Here is an 18326-nt window from a genome sequence, read left to right on the forward strand (position 1 = left end):
GCCGTAGGCTTCACAGTCAATATGGGCAATCAACCTTGTTGTTGTAGGTTTCACAGTCAATATGGGCAATCAACCTAGATGCCATAGGTTTCACAGTCAATATGGGCAATCAACCTAGTTGTCGTCGGCTTCACAGTCATTCTAGGCAATCAACCTAGTTGTCGTTTGCTTTACAGTCAATTATTCTAATCAAAATAGTTGCCGTAGGCTTCACAGTCAATCTAGGCAATCAACCTAGTTGTCGTAGGCTTCACAGATAATTATTCTAATTAAAATAGTTGCCGTAGGCTTCAAAGTCAATACGGGCAATCAACCTAGTTGTCCTAGACTTCACAGGAAATCTATGCAATCAACCTAGTTCTCGTAGGCTTCACAGTCAAATATTCTAATCAAAATAGATGCCGTAGGCTTCACAGTCAATCTAGTCAATCAACCTAGTTGTCGTTGTCTTCACAGTCAATCTAGCAATCAACCTAGATGACGTAGGCTTCACATTCAATCCAGGCAATCAACCTAATTGTCGTTGCTTCACAGGCAAACTAACCAACCAACCTAGTTGTCGTTGGCTTCACAGACAATTATTCTAATCAACATAGTAGAACTAGGCTTCACAGTCAATTCATTCAATCAACCTAGTTCTCTTAGGCTTTACAGTCCTTATTTAATCAACCTAGTTATCGTAGACTTCACAGTCAATTAATTCAATCAACATATTCGTCGTAGCTATCACATTCAATCTATGCAATAAACACTTGTTTTCAACATATATTCCAGATAATCTACATAATGGATACTTAATTCATAAGCAAAGTCTTACTGATTTGGCAATTAATTCCTGTAAATCCCGGTACGCATGTGCAAACGTACGAAGGGTAAAGGATGTTAGTCATTTGACACGTGCCATTGTTTAAACATGGGATCGGATAACACAAATCAACCGCTGAAATGAGAGTTATTTCTATATTAAAACATGCAACAGAAATAACAGCGACGGGCTTAGCTGTATAGAACTGACTGTGGAAAAATATAACAAAATATACGTTATAGCAATTAATTAAATCACTTCAAATGCTATACGTCATGAATTTAAATAGGAATCTACATACATTTACATGTAGGTCAGTTAAATATGGCCTTGCAAGTATACATCGGAGAGGCCTAACAGTTAAAGAGTATAATTTCTCTACAACAAGTTTGCAGTAAAATCAAAATAGGCTTTTCTTTTTTGTAAACATAATAACCGGTCCTGCAGTTGTTTAGTCAGGCGTGTTAATAAAGCTCTCCTGCTTGCATCCATCATATAAGCATTAATCAATGAAGTAAGATAAGTGCATTTTTTTTAAAATATAACGAAATCATTTTTATTTATAACAGGGCAGGAATATATATCCGAATTATTACGTCGCCATTTAGTGAATGAAAATTTGAAAGGTCGAATGTGTTTGCAAAACAATTTGCGGACAATCGTTGGATATAAAACTGTTTTCTTAGTTTAAGATTCTGTTTTATGATATATGGATAATCAGCCTTCTCACTGTATCAGAGACCGGTCTGTTTCGCTTGAAGACAGGTCGGTTTTCAGGTAAAGAGTGAAGGTCATGCTAGGTAAATTTAAATTAACGGCAGCCATTTTGTTGGGATTTAAGGGAAAAGGGTTTGAAGTTCTTTTAATATATTAATGAAATTTTATTGATTATTAATAACAAATTTATTCAACTATAAATTTGGAATATAACAATCCCATCATTTGATGTTTTGAAAAAAAATAGCATGCACTCATGGGGAGTTCTGTTATGTATTATTTATATATATATATTCTTTACTAATTAGCTAATTACCATTATTTTATATTTAGAAACTTCGACACTCTTTTCCCTATATGGCTTTTGTTTCAAACTGATATCCAGTTTTAAAAATAGCACTAAAATTTAGAAGATATAGTTTTAAAACTCATCAAAATAGAAGGTACAATGCTTGCAGAGTGTTTTCCATTAAATGTATAACTTAAAATAGTAAGAGTTGTTTTTTCTAGGAAAAACAAAACAGCCATCTGGCGCCTGCCAGATAAGATTAACCAAAAATGTTCTATGATAAAAATAATAATTTGGTAAATTGTAAATAGTCCACACTTTTTTTGCCGTTAAGAATCTCAATAGCTGTGGTGTGTTTATATTGATTAAATATGAGTGAAATAAAAATGATATTTAACTATTTCACATTGAACACAATAATAAAACATACAAGGGCTTTCATTATGTTTTATTCATATTACATTGAAAAGTTGAAATAAGCATAGCCTACTGAATTGCATGATATGTGACCTACATTATTTAAAATGGCAATGTTTAGTTTTGTTAAATTAAAGCTTTAACGAGGAACCACAGCCTCTACGCTTTTTGTGAAAACAACGATTCTTTGCAAAAGCTGCGCTTTATTGCGATAAATAATGCAAAAATTCAAAAACAAATAACTAAAATAGGTACAAGAATGGTAAACTTGAACTGAAAACACAGTTTCAAGTCACGCAATTTTCTATTTTTACTTTGTAAACAATCAATCACTCAGCTTATACATTCAATAACTTTTTAAGGCCTTTAGAAACAAAAGAACCGAGATACGCTTACACGTGTGGTCTCTGGGTAGGCGTATTTATATTGCGAGAAAGGTGATATAACGTACTTACCAGGTGAAAATACCTTTCGAAACACCGCCATTTTATTCGGCTTCACACAATTCCCCTCACTTAAAATTCGGCAAACACAAAACACGTTGGACCCCCTGACAAAAAATGCACGTCTCATCCATACCATTCTTTAACCCCACGTGAACTAACAAATGCTGATAGATTGACGGACGGACGAGTAGCGCATTAGAGGAACATGACACTTTGGATGATAAAAATACAAGAAAGTAAACTCACGTGTCATGCAAAAGGGACCGGTATAACCTGGGGGACAAACACATCTGTAGGCATTCTCCAGATCCTCACAATGGACCGAGGGTGGACAGGGGTCAGACAAACACTCATTTATATCTGTGAACAGCATATACAAGATATATAATATCGCTGATTATATTTTTCCTTTAACAAGTTTGTATAAGGTAATCTTATAGTATAACAAGTGATGAACATCCTTAATTTTATAATTTAAGTGTTATAAATCGGTGGCAGTTGAACATAGATGTATCAAAACCCCTAAATAAAATTACCGTTTTCATCATTCATGGTTAAAATAGTATAGTCGAATGCTACATATCGGTTGGTTTTCGTTAAAAATCGATACTGGAAATATGCTCGGATGTAGGGAATTACAGTTTGCTGATCGTTGTCACACATTCGTCATGTGTTCGGTAAGTATTTTTCTTTTCAATTATGTATCAAATAAACATCATCCCCATTTCAGTCATTTCAATAGAGAACGGGATTGCAACTACTGAAAATTTGTCGTTATTGTTTGTAATATAAGAGCCCTCTCAACATACATTTCTATTCGCAAATATAGACTGTAATGTGGTCAATGTATTATAAGATTGTTCTTTAAATTGAATTGGTTAGTATAGAGACATTGAAAGTTATAACCAAAATCAGGAAATTTGGGGTTGGACCTTTCAACTATGTAATTCCTTCAACCTTTAAGATAAATTACACTCAAAAATTACAATTTTAAACCGTAAAACTATGTATTCTTCCTTATCCTTATATAAGGTATATTAGAAGATGTGCATTTCCATGTCGTATATTTAAAGTGGCACTCTTATTCTAAATCAATACACACATGTATGACAAACATAAATGTTGAGTGATAAACCTTTAACTTCTTACTGAATAATGCATTTATCAATATATTTATTACTGATAACAAGATTACCGTGTATTTAAAAGTTTAACATACAAAAAACATTAAATGATTGGTGAGTGTTGTGATCAACTATCGTTTCATAAGATAGGAATACCATGTTTTCTGCACCTTTCTTTCAAATGCTACTCCACGTCCTTCATAAGAACCATTGTTTGTGACATTTATTCATCATTTTGGTATATTTAAACAAATGTATTAATTGTCAATAATCGTATTTGCTAGTAAGAGTGCATCTTTAAACATGACATATTCTTGTATATTTACTTCGTTCAGCACAATTTATTGTTTAATGCAGAATCTCTAAAAAGCATAATCGAAAGATCTAAAGTTTATCGACATGTAAACAAAATTATCTTACCAATCTGACAGGTGTCCCCTGTGTAGCCTGGAACGCATATACAAATACACGAGTTGATCAGATCTACACACAGACCACCATTACTACACGGGTCAGATGCACATTCGTTGATGTCTGAAGTGTTAAACAAACATCAAATAAGTTGTTTTCTTGAAAAAAAAAGAAAAGAAAATTGACTGATTTTGCACCTCGTTGACATAATTTAAGTTGAATGTGTAATTCATGGAAAAATAAACATCAATAACTAACTTAACTTCGACATAAGTGCGTAAAAAGACTTAAACATCATACAAATGGCATAAAGTTATGCAATACATGTACATGTGGTGTTGTTTCTTTCAAACTTCATTTGTAGAAAAACAGTTTGATAGATCTTGGAGAAATCTTGAGAAAACGATTTTAAAACATGCATTCCTTGGCTCACAAATAATAAAACAAATAAAGAATGAAGATCGTTCAAAGTGCCATTTTTGGTGGCAAATACAAAAGGGTTATACGGCTCACTGCATTTTGATCCAGATTATTGTTACTCGCCCGAGTGATTAACATATTTGGCTTACACGAACAAGATTCGAGATAACATCTTACCAAGTTCGCAGCATGATCCCGTGTAGCCAGGCGCACAAATGCAATTATAACCACCAGCCAGGTCAACGCAGGTTGCGTTGTTGGAACAAGGAGTAGGCACACACTCATTAATATCTAGTTGAATAAAAATAAAACATTTTTATATTTAAAAAAATAAACAAAACAGTTTTTGCATCATGCCAATTGTAATAAGATGTTTAAATTTATGTCATGCACTTATCGCATTGTACTCGCGCATTGCTTGGTAATTCTTATCCGTGTATTTATGGTTTTGCTTTTGTATTGATTTCTTGCAATTTATTTCATATTAGTTTTTGTCAAAATTGTCTATTTTGCAGTAGGTCTGTTTGAAACATTCGTATCATGAGCCATTACGACATAAGGTGATATTCGATACATTGCAGATTTGAAGACATCTTTACAAAAGCTTATATTTGATATCGTTTCAATTCAAATGGAAATAGAAAGCCTTACCAATATCACAATTCAATCCAGAAAATCCATTGGGACAAACGCAGGTATAACCATTTGAACCATCGATACAGTTTCCCCTTTGGCAGGGGTAAGATAAACATTCATCTATATCTGCAAACAGTAAATAATAATGTATACATCGACCAAGTTATAACACTTACACGTCATAGTGCTTAAACAATTGTGTTCACTACTTTTTATTTTCTAAGTAATGAAATACGGACACGCCCAGTATCCAAACATTTAATAGACTTTCAAATCCTCAACAGGATAAACATACTGTTCAGTCATGGTGTTACCGCTGTGGAAGGATCAGCAAACAGGGGTTTACTAGGGGTTCAAACTAGTTTTAAAGGTAAGTGAAACAGGCGTTCACTGGGGGTTTAAATAAGTTTATTAGAGTCAACGAAACAGGCGTTCGGGGGTTTAAATAAGTTTATTAGGGTCAGCGAAACAGGCGTTCGGGGGTTTAAATAAGTTAATTAGGGTCAGCGAAACAGGCGTTCACCGGGGGGTTAAATAAGTTTATTAGGGTCAGCGAAGCAAGCGTTCAGGGGTTAATACTAGTTTATTAGGGTTAGCAAAACAGGCGTTCACTGGGGGTTTAAATAAGTTTATTAGGGTAAGCGAAACAGGCGTTACTGGGGGTTTAAATAAGTTTATTAGAGTCAGCGAAACAGGCGTTCAGGGTTTTAAACTAGTTTATTAGGGTCAGCGAAACAGGCGTCACTGGGGGTTTAAACTAGTTTATTAGGGTCAGCGAAACAGGCGTTTAGGGGTTTAAACTAGTTTATACGGGTCGGCGAAACAGGCGTTCAGGGGGTTTAAACTAGTTTTTAAGGTCAGCGAAACAGGCGTTCAATGGGGGTTTAAACAAGTTTATTAGGGTCAATAACAGGCGTTCATGGGGTTTAAACAAGTTTATTAGGGTCAGCGAAACAGGCGTTCGCTGGGGGTTTAAACAAGTTTATATGGGTCAGAGAAACAGGCATTCAGGGGGTTTAAACTAGTTTATATGGGTCAGCGAAAAAGGCGTCCACTGGGGGTTTAAATAAGTTTATTAGGGTCTGCGAAACAGGCGTTCGCTGGGGGTTTATACTAGTTTATTAGGGTCAGCGAAACAGGCGTTCAGGGGGTTTAAACTAGTTTATTAGGGTCAGCGAAATAGGTGTTCAGGGGGTTTAAACTACTTTATTAGGGTCAGCGAAACAGGCGTTCGCTAGGGGTTTAGATAGGTGTATTAAGGGTCAGCGAAACAGGCATTCAGGAGGTTTAAACAGGTTTATATGGGTCAGCAAAACAGGCGTTCAGGGGGTTTGAACAAGTTTATACGGGTCGGCAAAACAGGCATTGAGGGGGTTTAAACTAGTTTATATGGGTCAGCAAAACAGGCGTTCAGGGGGTTTAAAGTAGTGTACAAGGGTCAGCGAAACAGGCGTTCATGGGGGTTGAACTAGGTTTTAAGGTCAGCGAAACAGGCGTTCAGAAGGTTTAAACTAGTTTATTAGGTTCAGCGAAACAGGCGTTCACTGGGGTTTAAACTAATTTATTAGGGTCAGCGAAACAAGCGTTCAAGGGGTTTAAACTAGTTTATTAAGGTCAGCGAAACAGGCGTTCAATAGGGGTTTAAATAAGTGTATTAGGGTCAGCGAAACAGGCATTCATGGGGTTTAAACAGGTTTATATGGGTCAGCAAAACAGGCGTTCAGGGGGTTTGAACAAGTTTATATGGGTCAGCGAAAAAGGCGTTCACTGGGGGTTTAAACTAGTTTATTAGGGTCAGCGAAACAGGCGTTTAGGGGTTTAAACTAGTTTATACGGGTCGGCGAAACAGGCTTTCAGTGGAGTTAAACTAGTTTTTAAGGTCAGCAAAACAGGCGTTCAATGGGGGTTTAAACAAGTTTATTAGGGTCAATAACAGGCGTTCATGGGGTTTAAGCAAGTTTATTATGGTCAGCGAAACAGGCGTTCGCTGGGGGTTTAAACAAGTTTATATGGGTCAGAGAAACAGGCATTCAGTGGGTTTAAACTAGTTTATATGGGTCAGCGAAAAAGGCGTCTACTGGGGGTTTAAATAAGTTTATTAGGGTCAGCGAAACAGGCGTTCACTGGGGGTTTAAACTAGTTTATATGGGTCAGCAAAACAGGCGTTCACTTGGGGTTTAAACTTGTTTATTTGGGTCTGCAAAACAGGCATTCAGGGTGTTTAAATAAGTGTATTAGGGTCAGCGAAACAGGCGTTCAAGGGGTTTAAACAAGTTTATAAGGGTCAGCGAAACAGGCGTTCACTGGGGGTTTAAAGTAGTTTATTAGGGTCAGCGAAACAGGCGTTCACTGGGGGTTTAAACAAGTTTATTAGGGTCAGCGAAACAGGCGTTCACTGGGGTTTAAAGTAGTTTATTAGGGTCAGCGAAACAGGCGTTCACTGGGGGTTTAAAGTAGTTTATTAGGGTCAGCGAAACTGGCGTTCACTTGGGGTTTAAAGTAGTTTATTAGGGTCAGCGAAACAGGCGTTCACTGGGGGTTTAAACTACTTTATTAGGGTCAGCGAAACAGGCATTCAGGGGGTTTAAATTATTTTATACGGGTCGGCGAAACTGGGTCGGGGAAACTGGGGTTTAAACTAGGTTGTAAGAACTCAACCACACACTTGCCCCAATATCCAGAACATCGTATATTCAAAAGGTCCTTGAACGGATACTTATATACTAACTCCTTATATGTTATATTATATGTACATATTAGTTTACAAAAAACTCTTATAAAGCATTTACTGTGCATCTACCTATTTCGCAATGTGTTCCGGTGTATCCTGGTCGACAGTTGCACGTGTACATAGTGTCACCGTCTATACACGTGCCTCCATTCAAGCAGGGATTAGAAGAGCATTCGACAACATCTGAAAGACATGAATAACACAGTAAAATAAATAAAATCCCAGCATTTTGACAAAATGTTTTCTTCAATATATTTAAATCATATGTCGATATACTCTTTTTGTGAAACAATATATTAACACACGTTTAAAAATAACCGCAAATTAAAAAAAGAACACATAATTAAGGCCAAACTTTCCATCTCAAAATAAATAAAGAAATTAATATAACAAATTAATAAAAATGTAACAATATATGATTTCAATCTTGTTTCACTTCTAGTAATAATAAATAAAAGTTTTCTTAAACTCTCAAATGTAATGCGCATGATTAGCACGTGACTCATTTTAAAATTCATTTAAATGTAAGCATTTCAATTGTTTGATGTTGCCAGTAAATACTTATTTGGATTGTTGTTGTTCGTAGTAATGTTATATGGTAAACAATAACAACACCAATAAAACAAAACCTACTTATTTCGCATCTGAGCCCCATAAATCCAATGGGGCAAATACAAATGTATCCATTGATTTCATCGACACAAATTCCCCTGTTCTGACACGGCTGACTGGCGCACTCGTTGATATCTGCATGTAGTTAAACAACATATATGAGGATCATGTGGTGTAGGGCGTATGCATGAATTATATTACCAATATTCAATATAAGTTATCTGAGTATCTGTAGTTGATTGAATGAAATAGAATATTAAGATTAAAGTAAGCCCTTTAATACTATAAGTATCTTCCATGGCTGAGAGTGTAAGATAGGTTCATCCCGACCCGAGCGCAGGGTGTTTTGCGGAAACGAGGTTTACCGAGTTTCCGCAAAATATCCTGCACGAGGGTCGGGATGAACCTATCTTACACGAGCGGCTATGGTAGATGCTTTTTCTCCCGACTCAGTTAAACAAAATTGTGTATTTTTTCTTTTTTGCTGGAACTCTTTTGTGCGTAGTGAAAATAAATGCGTATGGATATTTGATAATTCGAGGTTGTCATGGATATGCTCGCAGTGATTCAGGTTATGTTGCTAGTCAAATCGGTCTTTAAATAGTTCGGAGGAGAGTGGAGCATTATTTCTTGAAATATGCCTGAAAACTTTTTATGATGACATTTGAAGCGAGAAATAGTTAATTAGCATTCTACATATTGCCACAAGACAAGATTTCTATGATGCTACAGACGACTGTCTTCAACAAGGGAAGTAATTACAATGTGGCGACAATTAAAAAGGAGTTCCATACGGGCATTTTATATTCGCCCGTGGGCAAGATAAGAATTTCTAGCATGGTTAATTTTTTGGATCTACTTATCTGAGGTGGGAGAATTCGCTATCTCACAGTTGTCCCAACATGTATTAATACAAGACAGCAGCCAATTTTTTAAAACTTGTTATTTCGTTGGTATGGAAAAACTTAATGAAATGTTAATTGATTGATCAATATTTACTGTTGACCAACGACATAACGGTCATGTGTTAATGTATCAAAAGATACCTTAAAGTAACTTAACTTTTATAAAATTGGCCGAAATCCATCTTCTATGCGTTAAATGTATTTTTCTACAAATAAAAGTTTAAACACCATTCATAACTTACTTATATCGCACGTGATGCCGGTGAAACCAGGACGACATACACACGTGAAGTTGTTTAATCCGTCAAGACATACGCCGTTGTTTGAACAAGGCTGAGACAGGCAATGATTTACGTCTGAATATGAAGAATAATTGCTAAGTTAAAAAGGCTGAGGATGACAATAATCGTTATCAAAACATCAACTTTGATTGCTAAGATAAGACAAGGCTGAGGCTGGCAATAATCAATGTCCGAATATGAAAAAATGATCATTAAGTTATAGAAATAACTAAAGGCAAGAAAATGTGTTTAGACGAGTTACTTAAGTTGATTTAAACTTTATTTAAACCGGGTTTATAAGAGTAACATTAAGTTTTAACATTGTAACTTTACCCATAGGTATTGAAGTATAAAACCTAAATATGATATGAACAAGCATAGCGACAGGTTATAAATGTCTTATTAGTCACTTTATATCATTTTTTTCTATTTTTTAATAGACGCGACAGAAATAATTAATATTGTTTAACGTCGTAAATTTGCTTGTTTAACAGCATGCCTTCTAAATAAGATCAGAAAGTTTAAACACTCTCTATTTGAGCTAATTCTAATGATTGTATATGAATAGTTTACCTGATTGACATCGGTCGCCCGTTAATCCAGGAACACAATGGCAAATATAGGAATTAATTCTGTCTTCACACAAGCCCCCGTTTAGGCAAGGGGATGAGGCACACTCATTTATATCTGAAAGGAAGCTGAATGATATTATTGCCATAATGAATTTTGAACACTATGCATGAAGTATGCGGAGTTCATTGTCAGAATGGTTCTATAAAACAAGGTATCCGGTTCGTGGATCTTAGAAAGTGTTAATAACACAATGCATTACGTATGTGGATTCCGATTCCAGATTTTGTTAATAAAACAATGCATCAATTAAGTTGATCTAGAATTTGTTTATAAAACAAGGCATCAACTTTGTTGATTCCATTTTCAGAACGTTTTGATGAAACAAGACATCCAGATTGGTAATCTCTTTTTCAGAATATTTTGAAAGCTTTTATTGAAAACCAAAAATGCATAAGAATTTTCAAACATATTTAAAGTGAATGATACATTCTACTTATGCTTTTGTTGTTATAATTTCATTAAAATCCGATCGTGCATTCGCGTAATTTCAACAATTGATATATGTACATTATATCATGTGTGCACAAGAGACCAACACTATATTTACACATCATATTATGTTATATAAACATATCAGATACATGTATACTCTTTATATTTCTACATTTTACACATTTCTCGGTGTAGTCCCGACGTTTTGCAACCTCGCTTACAGTATAAAATATCCACAACAAAGCAAGGTACAACCCACCTTTATCACAGAAGGCTCCAGTGTACCCGGGCATACAAATGCAACGGAATCCCGGAATAACACTCGCACACGTTGCTCCATTCTGGCAGGGACTGGAGGCACACTCATCTATATCTGCGTTACAAAATGTTCCAAACCTGTTTAAATGACTGACGTTCGCATTTTAGACATGTAAGTCGTTTTGTCCAGATTTGTTGCATAAAGCAATAGACAAATGTCTTGCTCTTAAAATAAGTTGTTAAACAAAGAACTTCAATTGGGACCTCATATAGTATACCGTAGATATGAACATGGAGCGAAGGATCTAACATTGTATTATAAATATAAATCAATATTAGTGAGATCTCTCGTCAAATCAGTACAACAAGAAGATACATATATATGTATATAAAGTTGTTGAGTAATGCATGTTTTCAAAGTGTAATTACAAATAAATACGACTATACATATTAGAGGAACTGGTCAATTGAATATTAATGACGACTAATAGTCCGTACATTTTCGTTTTATTCTGTTTCTTTTCATAAATGAAAAGTTGAAAACTGTTTCCTTTTCGCTTTCTATAATTGTTTTATTTGTTAGTCTAGTGTCAAAACGGCCGACAAACCATGGCCATACAACAAAGTGCGTCATAACAAAAGGTACGTTATAACTAGTCTAGTGTAATCGTAGTCAAGTTAAAACGTATTTTATTGTATATAATATACGCACGTAATATAAATCATTTCAACAAATAATATAATTATACAATTGGGTTGAGCCACAAGTTATAACAACGTAAGAAAATGGCCCTCCCTGCAAACGTTATAACTAAATGGGAAGCACTCGTATTGGTTCAAGATGCTTTCTCTACATATACGATTGAGAATGCTACTTCAGACAAATATTTTTTTTAAATCTTAGCAATGCACTGAAAGTTATTTTTCTTCGAATTCAGTTTAATATCTACAACCAAGAAAAATCATGAATATTATTTAAATATTGTTTTGCTGGACTAAAACTCACTTCAGGCCAAATGCCACATGTTTGTCATATACTTGAAACGATAAAAATAACCTTTTTCCAACCTGAAATGTTGCCTATTTCCATTGAAATGTATAGCGAAATGAATGGGAAGTGTATTCCCATTATGCAATTGCAAATATACTTGACCTAGTTCACAGTTAATTCCCGTATATCCCGGTGGACAGTAGCAGATGTACAGGTTGACGCGATCGCTGCATACGCCGCCGTTCTGACACGGTCCAGAAGCACACTCGTTGATGTCTTTTAAAAGATTAATATATTTATATTTACATGTAACCACTCTTACTTTTATCGAACTTCCAATACTCTCTTCACGAACATACGCTATTGACGTTAACAGTGTATTTCTAAAGGGGGACGTCAGGATATCGTTTTAACAAAATTGATGTATAAAACACGACCATTTAGCTACAAGTAATTTAATTCTATTTTGTTATTAACGTTTTCTGAAATAAAAAAAATGATATAAATTGCAATATCGCTAAATCTGTGTCTAACATTGAAAACTCGATGAAAAAATCGCATAAACATTGATAACGTACAGAAGAAAATAATTCAGAATTCAAGGTTGCGTAGACAATCTTCAAAAAATAAAACAATTAGTGAAACACCAAAACCAGTATAAAAACCACTTGTTAAAAATATTGATAAGTTGGCTTTTTTGCATTGTTATCCAGTTCTTGTTCTCTGTCATGATTTACATAACTTACCTATTCCACAATGTAGTCCAGTATATCCAGGGGTGCATGTGCAATTGTAGAAATTAATGCCATCTAGACATGTTCCACCATTAAGGCATGGACTGGAGGAGCATTCGTTTATATCTGAGTTTTTGAAAAGAAAATGTCAATCACATATTTTAAGAAAGCCTGTCCTTTGTTTGAAAATGAAATAAACCATAAAATCGTTGATTTTAGTGTGTTTACCTATCGGTTCCCTTTTGTTGGTTTGTGGTGGCGGTAATTCTTTTTTTAAAACATGTTTTTCCTTATCTATGCTGGAGTATAATACGAATGTCTTCAGGTGTCTATGTGGCTTTGTTGATTAACGATTTGTCTTGATTTTAATTTCATTACCTAATAGTTGGATTTAGACTGATTTTAGTGTCATTTCAAAAGACCACAGTTGTGAATTGACTGTTTCTTGTGTCATAACACAAACCCATTACACAAGCTAAAAGTTGGGTATTGACTGATTATTTTTCATAACACCTGACAACAGTTGGGCATTGGCTGGGCAAAATGTCACTATGCAACACCACAGTTGCGTATAGACTGATAATTATGTCATAACATAAGACCCCAGTTGTGTATGTTTTATTTCTAAAGTCATCATTTAAATATACAGTTATATATTGGCTGATTATAGAGATATAACATTAGACCAGATATTTGTATTGACTGATTTAGTGTCATTACTATGGACCACAGTAAGGTATTAACTACCTATAGTGTTATAACGGAAGACCTCAGATGTGTATTGACTGATTATAATGTCATTACACAAGACCACAGTTGTGTATTGACAATTTCTAACGCCATCACATTAATATACATATCTTAAATAAACAGTTGTGTATTGAATGATAATAGAGTTATAACACAACACCAAAAATTGGTATTCACTGAGTCTTTGTCATTTCAATGGACCAATTATTGGTATTCACTGATTCAGGTGTCATTACACTAGACAAGAGATTGGTATTTGACTGCTTCTGGGGGCATAACACAAGACCAGAGATTGGTATTTGGCTGATTCTGGGGCCATTATACAAGACAAGAGATTGGTAATTGGCTGATTCTGGGGTCATTACACAAGGCAAGAGATTGATATTTGGCTGATTCTGGGGCCATTACACAAGACCAGAGATTGGTATTTGGCTGATTCCGGGGTCATAACACAAGACAAGAGATTGGTATTTGGCTGATTCTGGGGTCATTACACTAAACAAGAGATTGGTATTCACTGATTTAGGTGTCATTACACTAGACAAGAGATTGGTATTTGTCTGATTCTGGGGTCATTACACTAAACAAGAGATTGGTATTCACTGATTTAGGTGTCATTACACAAGACAAGAGATTAGTATTTGGCTGATTCTGGGGTCATTACACAAGACAAGAGATTTGTATTTGGCTGATTCTGGGGCCATTACACAATATCATAGATTTGTATTTGGCTGATTTTGGAGTCATAACATAAGATCAGAGATTGATATTTGGCTTATTATGAGGTCATTACGCAAGACCAGAAATTGGTATTCGGCTGATTCTGGGGGCATTACACAAGATCTGAGATTGGTATTTGGCTGATTCTGGGGGCTTTACACAAGATCAGAGATTTGTATTTGGTTGATTCTGGGGTCATTACACAAGATCAGAGATGGGTATTTGGCTGATTCGTGGGGCATTACACAAGATCAGAGATGGGTATTTGGCTGATTCTAGGTCTTTACACAAGATCAGAGATGGGTATTTGGCTGATTCTGGGGTCATTGCACAAGATCAGAGATTGGTATTTGGCTAATTATGGGTTTTTTACATAATACAAGAGATTGGTATTTGGCTGATTCTTGGGTCATAACACAAGATCAGGGATTGGTATTTGACTGATTCTGGGGCCATTACACAAGATCAGAAATTGGTATTTGGCTGATTCTGGGTGCTTTACACGAGATCAGAGATTGGAATTTGGCTGATTCTGGGGTCATTACACAAGATCAGAAATTGGTATTTGGCTGATTCTGGGGGGTTTACACAAGATCAGAGATTGGTATGGTATTTGGCTGATTCTTGGGTCATTACACAAGATGTGAGATTGGTATTTGGCTGATTCTGGGGTCTTTACACAAGATCAGAGATGGGTATTTGGCTGATTCTGGGGTGATAACACAAAATCAGAGATTGGTATTTGGCTGATTCTGGGGGCTTTACTCAAGATCAGAGAATGGTATTTGGCTGATTCTGGGGGCATTACACAAGATCAGAGATTGGTATTTGGTTGATTCTGGGGTTATAACACAAGAAAAGAGATTGGCATGTGGTTGATTCTGGGGGCTTTACACAAGATCAGAGATTGGTATTTGGCTGATTCTGGGGTCATTACACAAGATCAGATATTGGTATTTGGCTAATTCTTGGGGCATTACACAAGATCAGAGATTGGTATTTGGCTGGTTCTGGGGGCATTACACAAGATCAGAAATTGGTATTTGGCAGATTCTAGGAGCATAACACAAGATCAGAGATTGGTATTTGGCTGATTCTGGGGTCATAACACAATATCAGAGATTGGTATTAGGCTGATTCTGGGGGCTTTACACAAGATCAGATATTGGTACTTGGCTGATTCTGGGGGCATTACACAATATCAGAGATTGGTATTTGGCTGATTCTGGGGGCATTACACAAGATCAGATATTGGTATTTGGCTAATTCTAGGAGCATAACACAAGATCAGGGATTGGTATTTGGTTGATTCTGGGGTCATTACACAAGATCAGAGATTGGTATTTGGCTGATTCTGAGGTCATTACACAAGATCAGAGATTGGTATTTGGCTGATTCTTGGGTCATAACACAAGATCAGAGATTGGTATTTGGCTGATTCTAGGGACATTACACAAGACCAACGATTGGTTTTTGGCTGATTCTGGGGGCATTACACAAGATCAGAGATTGGTATTTGGCTGATTCTTGGGGCATTACACAAGATCAGAGATTGATATTTGGCTGATTCTTTGGTTGATTCTGGGGGCATTACACCAGACCATGGTTGGGTATTGACTAGTAGGCTTGTTTGTTTTTCCATATTATTTCTTTTACATTATGTATTTTATTCATATTATAAACATACTCTATCAGATGCCCCTTTAGTATTTTCTTTATCAAAGCTTAAACACTTTTTTATTGTCTATATAATATGTTACATACTTATCTGGCAATTTGTTCCGCTGAAGCCTGGCAAGCAGATGCAGTCATAACGTCCCTCGCCGACGAAACACTCTCCCCCATTCAGGCATGGATTCGAAAGGCATTCGTTCATTACTTAAAGTAAGAAAGGAGGGTGTGAGCTGATTTAATCACTTTGAAAACAGCACTGTGTTAGTTAACATTTGCTTACAAACGCAAACTTGCGCGATTTGGTTCCTCACTAGCAGTTTATGCGCTACGATATAATCGGGATTAATAACCAACATTTTACTAACATGAGAGGGACCATGCTTTAATTTATCGCAGCACAGTAGTGAGTAATTAATTACTTAAGAACCATGAATACCAGTTACAGAAACAAAGGCAAAACAAGAATACAATGCCAACTAAGTAATGCTATTAGCAACAAATGATAATTTTAAATCTACAAATAACTTTGATATACATAGTTCACAGTTTTTCCCAGTCAGATCTATTGGACAAATGCACATGTAGCTTCCAGGTGTATTTTGACATGTCCCGGCATGGTGGCACGGTAATAAAAGACACTCGTCGATATCTGAGAAAAGAGATAAGTTATTCAAGTAAAAAAATATTGACTGTGCTAAACATGGTATGCATTATTGGCTTGGTATAATAATACATACCTTTGACGTATACATATCATCGAATTAAAATGTACAATAACGGAATCAGTATAAAGTCATAGAAATGTCAGGCGAGGAAGAAATTGATTTGATATGAACAATAGTAACGATTAACAAGGTAAATCTTACTATTGACAAAACAAAGATGACTGTTAATGTATAATAATATATGATATATACATCCATATATATACTTTAAAAAATACAAATAAGGTTATCATTATCAATGCCTTAAAGAATATATTTATATTCAGATGTCAACGGGTATATCATTGATTGCTGATGTCAACTAAATCAGCTAGATAAGATTCGTATTGGTATCATAAGTCAAATATCCCAAAGAAAAATAGAAGTTTTTTTTTCATATCTTACCATCAACATTGTATTTTTGAGCAAAATCTGAATTGTTTCAAATGTCTCTTAAAATTAACGGAATTGTGCTTGCTTTAGGTTATGCAAAACATTTCAAAAAGAGTTCATGTATTATAAAGCTCATTATTAAAACCGCTCGCAAAAAGTCCTAGCCACCGACAATGTTCGTGATTAATTCAAGCAGAATTGTCTAATATATACAATTCTTGTCAACGAGTCCAGCAAAGAATTTACCAGTTTGGCATCTTTCTCCGGTATAACCAGGAAGACAGACACACCGAAAGCTGTTTACGCCATCCTCGCACGTGCCCCCGTTCTGACAAATAATCCCAATACACTCGTCAATGTCTGCAGCAGAAGAAATAATAAGAAGTTAGAAAGATTATAAAACATTACTTGTACGATTACAACCAAACATCATTTGATTGTCATGCTAACTTGTGAGTACGACGTAACTGTTTGAACGGATAAACTAAGCCAAGAAAACATTTTTCCCGCTTAAAAACCTACAATTAAAAAGGTAATATAAAACGAACTCTAACAAATCATTCAGATGGTTGAAAAATCATGCTTATTTTGCTATGCGACTCAAGATTTTATTTTTGTGCAACCATGCACTCGGTGAGGTTGAACAAAAATCTACAGTCGCCTGACTGACTAGTCATTGGCTTTCCATCTATCTGATTTGATCGTTATTTTAATGTCTAATTGGGTGGTAAACTTTTAGCGAGAAATTTTGTTCTCGTTTAAATGTAACCGGCCCGTGGTCAAAAATGAAACTATCGAAGTTTAAGGTAACTTCTACCTTGGCAATGATACCACATTATTATAATATTCACTTACTTTCTTCGCAATTTGTGCCAGTGAAGCCTGCTCGACATATGCACGTGTAGCGGTTGACTTCATCTACACACGTTCCACCGTTAAGGCATGGCATTGGCAGACACTCGTTGATATCTTTAAAACATTTCAATATGGTCATGTATTAGGATGGATTGATTTAAATGCAATTTCCTTTTATTACCTCTGGATACAGAAAGGTTAAGAAATTGGTACCTTAAAGACGACTTGTTCACAGATTTATGTTGGAAATTTCTCGTTTTCAAATTGTTGAAATTGTGCTTTTTAACTCAGATCTAGGAAAAAATACCAAACAGCAACTAACAAATTTCTATTTTAACTGTTTTTTGTTGTATATCCAAACCTATAGCCACCAAACTTCCAATAAGGT

General features: G+C 35.5%; 1 protein-coding gene across 1 annotated transcript in view; it reads right to left on the reverse strand.

The window, feature by feature from the left end:
- Positions 1 to 18326, reverse strand: part of LOC128226616 (uncharacterized) — a 75163-nt gene that overhangs the window by 25477 nt on the left and 31360 nt on the right. Inside the window, exons 27-40 of the mRNA XM_052936581.1 lie at positions 17939 to 18052; positions 17330 to 17443; positions 16522 to 16635; positions 16077 to 16190; positions 12855 to 12968; positions 12271 to 12384; positions 11119 to 11232; positions 8630 to 8743; positions 8066 to 8179; positions 5281 to 5391; positions 4807 to 4920; positions 4219 to 4332; positions 2921 to 3034; positions 818 to 940 (exon numbers count right to left, since the gene is read on the reverse strand). Coding sequence (XP_052792541.1) covers positions 818 to 940; positions 2921 to 3034; positions 4219 to 4332; positions 4807 to 4920; positions 5281 to 5391; positions 8066 to 8179; positions 8630 to 8743; positions 11119 to 11232; positions 12271 to 12384; positions 12855 to 12968; positions 16077 to 16190; positions 16522 to 16635; positions 17330 to 17443; positions 17939 to 18052 — 1602 coding nt within the window. The remainder of the gene's footprint in view (positions 1 to 817; positions 941 to 2920; positions 3035 to 4218; positions 4333 to 4806; positions 4921 to 5280; positions 5392 to 8065; positions 8180 to 8629; positions 8744 to 11118; positions 11233 to 12270; positions 12385 to 12854; positions 12969 to 16076; positions 16191 to 16521; positions 16636 to 17329; positions 17444 to 17938; positions 18053 to 18326) is intronic.

This window comes from Mya arenaria, chromosome 1 (assembly GCF_026914265.1).
Source record: "Mya arenaria isolate MELC-2E11 chromosome 1, ASM2691426v1".
Taxonomy (NCBI): domain Eukaryota; kingdom Metazoa; phylum Mollusca; class Bivalvia; order Myida; family Myidae; genus Mya; species Mya arenaria.